The sequence below is a fragment of the Phalaenopsis equestris genome, unplaced genomic scaffold, assembly GCF_001263595.1.
Source record: "Phalaenopsis equestris unplaced genomic scaffold, ASM126359v1 Scaffold000094, whole genome shotgun sequence".
Classification (NCBI taxonomy): Eukaryota; Viridiplantae; Streptophyta; class Magnoliopsida; order Asparagales; family Orchidaceae; genus Phalaenopsis; species Phalaenopsis equestris.
In genome coordinates, this window is record NW_018164536.1 from 4,752,752 (window position 1) to 4,760,204 (window position 7,453).

General features: G+C 38.6%; 1 protein-coding gene across 2 annotated transcripts in view; it reads right to left on the bottom strand.

The window, feature by feature from the left end:
* LOC110020243 (molybdate-anion transporter) overlaps positions 1-7,453 on the bottom strand; it is a 17,970-nt gene that overhangs the window by 5,718 nt on the left and 4,799 nt on the right. For both annotated transcript variants that reach the window (XM_020718271.1, XM_020718272.1), the window contains exons 3-4: positions 6,102-6,270; positions 5,758-6,013 (exon numbers count right to left, since the gene is read on the bottom strand). In XM_020718271.1, the coding sequence (XP_020573930.1) occupies positions 5,758-6,013; positions 6,102-6,270 (425 nt within the window). The remainder of the gene's footprint in view (positions 1-5,757; positions 6,014-6,101; positions 6,271-7,453) is intronic.

The window sequence follows — 7,453 nt, forward strand, 5'->3', positions numbered from 1 at the left end:
AACCATTTTATTTGCCGACAAATTCTCCTATTTAATGTGAAAAATTAAATAGGGTTTATTTTAAGCTGGGTTCGTAAAAGCTTCCTATAAGGGCAAGCCCTTATAGTTAATTACATCTTAAATGATCAAAGTTACTCAATAAAAATAAGGGGACATTATCTTAAAGGAGTTCAAAGGATAAGGACTTTTCAATGAGATCGGATAAAGAGGTGTGAAAGGGGAATAAGAAAAGGGAATGACTCGAGTTTGGAACATTTATTACAGAATCCAAAGGAAGAAGAACTAGGGGATGTCACAGATCTAGAGGAGATCCTCGGTGACCTCGGTGAGGAGATCCTCGGTGACTTCCCAGTCTACCCTATGGTTTGGATTCAGTTTCGAGGAGAAATATTCAAGTGTTTCATCCTGCCAATTTTATTTAATTAGGGCTTACATTTATGTGAAACGATCACACAAATTACCTAGAAGATGTGAGGATTTAGGTCGTAACGAACGACAACCTCAAATCCTAAATCGAATTAGGGCTTAGATCGTATAGCAGAGCTATACAAATGTCTAACGAAAATGTTGAAGATTTATGTTGCACTAGGCGAACAACCTCGAAATCTTATGGATTGTTATTTTAATTTCTAGGAAATGACTGGTTTAGCTGGGGAAGACATGTCTGCTATTGAATATGATCATACTGCCCACCGCGCTAATTCCAAGCTCCTTGACGTGACGAGTTTAAGTTTTATATCATACTGCCCACCGCGCTAGTTCCAAGCTCCTTGACGTGACGAGTTTAAGTTTTATAGGGTGTCAGGTTATAATGTCAAATCCAGCGGCCTATGATTGTAGTTCTTCAGATATTTATAAATAACATGTTGAAGTTGTACAGTGTATAGCATGACAGTAGAGTATGTAGCACAGAACAAGTAGTAGAGTTTGTAGTAAAGAAAACAGTACAACATGCGATGTAAAGAAAAGTAAAAGGTACAGCAGGGAAGTGATTATAAGAGAATAACATGTTGTAAACATAAAACAGACCTGTATACCTGGGAGATCCGCTGTTCCTTAGGTGTAATTGATGCAACAGGTACAAACAACAAAATTTGAGGAACGGGGCTGAAATGCTTTATATAAGCGAAAAACAAAGAAACATCGTCCAAAATTCTCGAGAAATATCGTTAAAAGACTCACGACAAGAGAAGTGAGAGGAAATCGACGAATCAACAAATCGATTAAAATCGTAGAAAACACGGGAAAATCCCGAAAAAAGACCACAAGTGCTTTGTCCAAAAAAAATTTAATAATACATATGAAAAAAAAAGTCCGAAAAGGGGGGACCGCAAGCACTCGGATCGGGGCTAGGCTCAACTATATATTCGAGGGTCGTCGAAGGCTATTCGGTCACCCAGATGTATAAAGTTCACCACTCAACTAAAAGGGTGTCTTATCAAACCTAACTCAGGAGGGTACTCCTCAGCCTAAACATGTGATCAACAAATGGACAGCCGATGTTTAAAATGTATTTAAAATTTATATTTTCAGCATGCACATAGGTTTCAAACATGCAAAAGTGGACTGTATCAATTTTGTTTATAGCAAAAAGTGTATTTTTGTTTTAGAAAAAGGTGTATTTGTTCTTATCAAATTTGTTTTTATCAATTTTAAAAAGTAGTTGTCCACGAGTCGATCGCGTTGTCAGGCATAAGGCTACCAACAACCTAAGAAGGTTCGGGTCAACTCCCGCTAGTCTTGTTTCGGTGAATGATATTGTCATCCTACAGCTCGTCGGGTTCCTCAATCGGATCCTGCTGGGTTCCTGAATCGGATCCTGATGTCGTAGGATGCAATCGGATCCTGATGGGTTCGTGAATCGGATCCTGATGTCGTAGGATGACATAATTATGCTTTATCTTCTATGTGCCTTTGTCATCACCGCCTTGAGCCCCAAAACAAAACCGACCTACTTGCGACATTGTTTGATGGTTTCACGTATAGCAAAAGGCTATACGTTGACACTTATGTATCAGACATAAGCATCAAAAGCCGAACCAAGAAACAAGAAAAAAAGGAACAAAAATGGGGTGAGAGAGAGGAGAGATCGATCCACCTAAAACATCAAAAAGAACGAAGGATGAATCAGCTCTCAAAACTCATAACGAAAAGACCTGAAAAGGAAGACCCAAAGATCCTTGAATCAATCCAGAAGGATATCACTTTCTCACGTTTTTATAAATGGCTTAACTCGAGTCAAAATGGCCTCACACACCAGTGACTTCCTAACATCGGTGTCCAACACCCAAAGACATTTTTTATGAAATCAATTCGCTCAACCAAGTATTCTCCCGAAATAAAATTCAGAAATCTCCCAAACTTCACAAAAGAAAAATAACTCGGAGAATACCGTCACTAGTACTCCCAAACCCATGCAAAAATGAGGATCTTCCAACTTCCATGGCCTCATATATCAAATAAGCATAAAATTTTCCCATGTAATCAAATAAATGTTCACGGCCGGGGTTAATACAAAGAGATGAACAGTAGCTAAGGCTCTCGGCCAAGGCAACCCACAAGAGAAGCAACTTCTAAGGCTCACGCTCAGGTCAAAAAGGGACAGCTGGACTAAGACAACCAAAAAAGGAAAGGGGGAGCTATTAAGGCTCACGGTCGAGGCAACGAGGCAACCAAAAGAACCACTAGTTGTTGCTATGCTCCCCCGACATACATAAGAGGTTAACTAAAATGATTATAAATAATTATAATATTTGGGATGACAAACTTGATTCGTCAACAAAATATAAGCTAATTGAGTACAGCAAGAAAGAGCCAAACGACTCCAAATAACCCACCAACAAGCTCACGGGTAGATTTCGAACAAATGAGGCAACCACAGGAGCTAAAATCGAGCCCCACATGCGTGAAAGACCATATAAACCTTCCAATTTCTTATGTTAGATAAGAATAAAGGAAAAGCTTCATGATACATATCCTAACATGCTTGCAAGAAGAGCTAATATTGTCTCAAAACCATGTTTCAACCCTCCTAATTGCTTCCAATAGAAATATGCTACAATGAATGAAACATGTCATAGCTTCACTACTTTAAGTAAATAATCAAGTCTAACTCCTAGAACATGCTCACATTTTCATTTCTAGATGCTGGAGTAACATGCCTTTCAAAAATATAAGTGCAACACTAAGCTAACATGTCACATTATCCATTGCACCAAGCTAACAGATACTCGGTAGAGAGCAAAACCGTAAAGAGGCAAGGCGCAAAAGGGGAAAAAAGTACCTCCTCGAAGTAAAAAGAAAGTAACACAGGAACTTTAAAAGCACTCCCCAACTTCAATTCCTCCTCCAACAGCAAGAGGAAACCAATTCAAGCACCAGAAATTTAAAGAAGTGAGAAAAGAAAATGTCAGAGTTTCCTCCCTTAGAAATTTTCGGCATATAATAAAGAAGGAGAAGAATGATTAAGATCCTCGAAGTAAAAAGAAAGTAACACAGGAACTTTAAAAGCACTCCCCAACTTCAATTCCTCCTCCAACAGCAAGAGGAAACCAATTCAAGCACCAGAAATTTAAAGAAGTGAGAAAAGAAAATGTCAGAGTTTCCTCCCTTAGAAATTTTCGGCATATAATAAAGAAGGAGAAGAATGATTAAGAGATACGACAGAGGGATCGAGAGAGGCAGAGGATATCATCCGCGGCACAGAAGATCGAACTCAGAACGCAGAAGATATGATACGAGGGATGGGCGTCTGCGAGATTTGTCTCGCGTGCGAGAGACGAACGCGGGAATGAATCCCTCCAACAGCACGAAGAAGGAGCGGGTCGGGCAACCGAACGAGCCAATCTAGGGCTGAGGCAGGCCCAAGGGCGCGAGAGAAAGAAACGGGAGGGGAAAAAGAAATTAGGTTAAGGATTTTTAATATAAGTTATTAATTATAATAATAATAAAAATAAAATATTATTTATTATTATAATTAACATTTAAATATGTATTTTCCTCAAGACGTGCCGCGCAATAAGACGTCGCAATGAAACGAACGTCTCCCCTAGGCAAAATCGATGTTCTGGACGCATTAGCGCAGTCCGTTTCGTCATTCGAAGTCGTCCGGGCAACCTCATCGTCGATCGGGTCAAAAACGTGTCGCGATCCAAATTACGTCAAAAACTCGGCTCGAATTCGATTAAACAAGACACCAAAGAGCGCAGCGGTGCCAAATCAACGAGTGCAGTCAATCCTAAGGCCGGCAGGCCTCAATTCTGCAAATTATTTAAGATTTAGAACTTATATTTGCACAACGTCAGACTGTGCAAATAGCCTAAAGGACAGGAGGATTTACACCGTACCGAACGGTAACCTCGGAATCCTAAAAGGCTTCTTCACTAGTTTTCTAGGAGTAATCGACAGAAAGGTCTTACGGCTAGAACCTAGACTATTAAGGAGGGGAAAACTACACCTCGACCGAAAGCGAGGTTAACAATACAAAAATTCAAATACATATCCATTGATCTCTCCTTTTCTAAAAAAATAAAATCATCTTCAATGCTCAAGAAATACAAGTAGCTTAAGATAAATAAGAAAGATATCATCCATTAATCCATTTATCTTAATTGAATCTTATATTCACATCAACAAACAACATTGGGATAAGCCTGATACTAGAGCACTCAAATGTATTTTTCTAGTATATTCCTCAATTCAAAAAAGGCATGAGTGTTATCATCTCATTATCATAAGATTCTTCACTTCTCATGACCAACCCTCAACAAGCATTCACAACGCATCTCATTTTTCCATAATAAATCTCTTCAAAATTATTCTCCTGAACAAAAATCTTTCGTCAGAGGTCGAACAACAGAGGAGCAGAGGAGTCGAGTGAGGGAGTCAGGGTCGAACAACAGAGGGAGTCGGGGAAGAGGAAGCTGAGTGAGGTAGTCAGGGTCAAACGGCAAAGGACCTTTCGTCAGTGCGACGAGGGAATTGGGATTGAAGAGAGGGGAATTAGGGTAGAACAGCGGGGTCAAAGGTCGAACAACAGAGCTCGATCCATAAAAAGCCAACCCTCCAACAAGAGCTGCGGGCCTCTATCCGCGAGCCGCGTTTAACCAAAAAAGCTGAACGTCGTTGCCCAGACATGCTCCCAAACTGTCGAACTTCGCAGCCGCTCCCTGCACCACGCTCCCAACGCCCTCCCAAACGGACCCTATGTCAGGTTGTCTGATGTTCCAAAAAATTGACAATGGTAAAAGAAAATACTCACCATTGATATAATCTGATAACATTTCATCATTGAAGACATCATTAAACCAACAACACTAATGACATCATTATCTGAGTAATAAAATTACCAAGATAACAATGCAAACTGCATTATAGCGAACTAAATAGCCCTAAAGCGCACGCATGAACTCGTACGCTTGCAAGAATAAAGACATTTCCACCAATCAAACCAAAATTTCATTAGACCATTAAGTCAATTGCAGAAGCAAGAAACTGATCAGTAGGACTGCTATAGTGGAGAGGATAATAAATAGCATAAAAATAAATCAACTCTTTTCTTAATCTACTTCAATTTACAATATCCATCTGAGTTTCCATCTTTACTTTTTCTCCTACTCTATAATTTTTAATCTTGTAGATTAAAAGAGGAAACCAAAAAAGAAAATGACAGAATCACTATTCCTTAACCATTCAATCAACTAGAGTAACTAGCCTTTGAACAAAAATACAGGTTGCATCTGCATTCAAAAAGCTTACCAGCAAAAATGCGCACTGTAAATGACTTCTGATAATTTTCAATCGTAGCATTTTGGTAGTTTCCATTCCATTCCTTCCTTAAATAATGAATGCTTATAATTGCCAAAAGGGCTGCAAGGGCAGATGGCAAAAGAAGCCCCCTCTCGAGACCCTTGATTAAAAGATTTGCAAGCCCTTGACTACCAAGAAGAGAAGCAGACTCAAATAAGGTCATCAGCCAAAAGGTATCACTCAGCAGATTTATCTTATGACCTTGCTGCAAAGATAAGAATACTCGAGTCATAGAATCTTTCAAAGAGTAATATTAGCTAGAGTTAACTGAAGAATCTTAGCTGAACACAGACCTTTTCATGTTCTGTTACCATCCAGGTCTCAAAACAAATTGAATATATAGTAGAAGCAATTCCCATGCACAGACTAGACAGTAACATACTTGGGTGCCAGGCCACACTCTTCAAAACGCCCACCAGAAGATGGAAGAAGCAAAACAAGATGCAAAAAATTCTTGGGCCTCTATAATCACAAAAATTTGCACTAAGTTTTCTAATGTTCAATTGAGAAAAAAGACAAAAACATGGAGGAGAAAGATGTCATAACATATGATAAAAATTATCAGCTAAACATGAAATTTGGATGCAATATAAAAGTCAACACAGCATAGAAAGAGCTAGAATGGTCAAAGCCCGATCTGACATTGAGTCAAATCAAATCTTTTGCAATCATCGTAAGCCTCTTAGTCTCATTGAAGTTTCTTATTTTGTGCAACGAGTGCTATTTTGCAATCTTGGAACTGTTAGCTCAATTTGGAGTAGTTTCTATTCTCTAGTACACTTTTAATTGTGGGAGTAAAAAGCAACATTTGCAGAAATCTAAAGGGTACATTTGAGCTGGGTGTCTTAAAAGTTTTTGGCCCTCATTATCAATCTACCGAGTTTAGTAAGAACCACCATCATTGCCATACGATATTCTATTTAGCCTCCATCATGCTTATCCATTCACTGCTCACACAAAATTCAAAACTTTCTATTGCACATTCATGCAGTTGCATGCATAGCATAAACTATTTGTGACATTAACTGACAATCTCAACATGGTGCATAGCTTGATATTAATTAATGCACGGTAAGATGCCTTTTACATTTTTGTTATGCACCTGATCTAGTATGACAACTTATATCGTGTGCTTACGAAACATAATTCGCTTTAATGAAAAAAAAAACATCATTAATAGCCGATTGCAACCGTTTAGGGTTGGCTACAACTTAATAGTATGAGCATTTCAAATACTGCTATGTGACGCCCAAATGATCCACAGAGAATTTAAGAATTTTATGCAATATTCAAATGATCCAGTAGAAGAATTGGGATTCTTTGCATCAAATGTTTGAATGATGGCTCCAATGAGAGGACATCCTAAGAACCATTTGGAAGTTGTGCTAGCCTGACGGGTTGTTTTTGAGTTAAAGATAAGGAAGATGGGACCCATCATTTGAATAATTAACAGAAAGATCGTAGTTTTGAAGTATCATTGATTTCATTACTTAAATATAATCTGGTTAGGTTCCTACTAGACCATCATCAACTCAAACCATTGTTGTAAAGCCCACAAATTAGCAGGGCGTTTAAAATTTGTCTTGTTAGTTTGTTTGTAATTTTGTCCTCCGTACTACTATGGCAAAATTTTCAGTTCCCTACA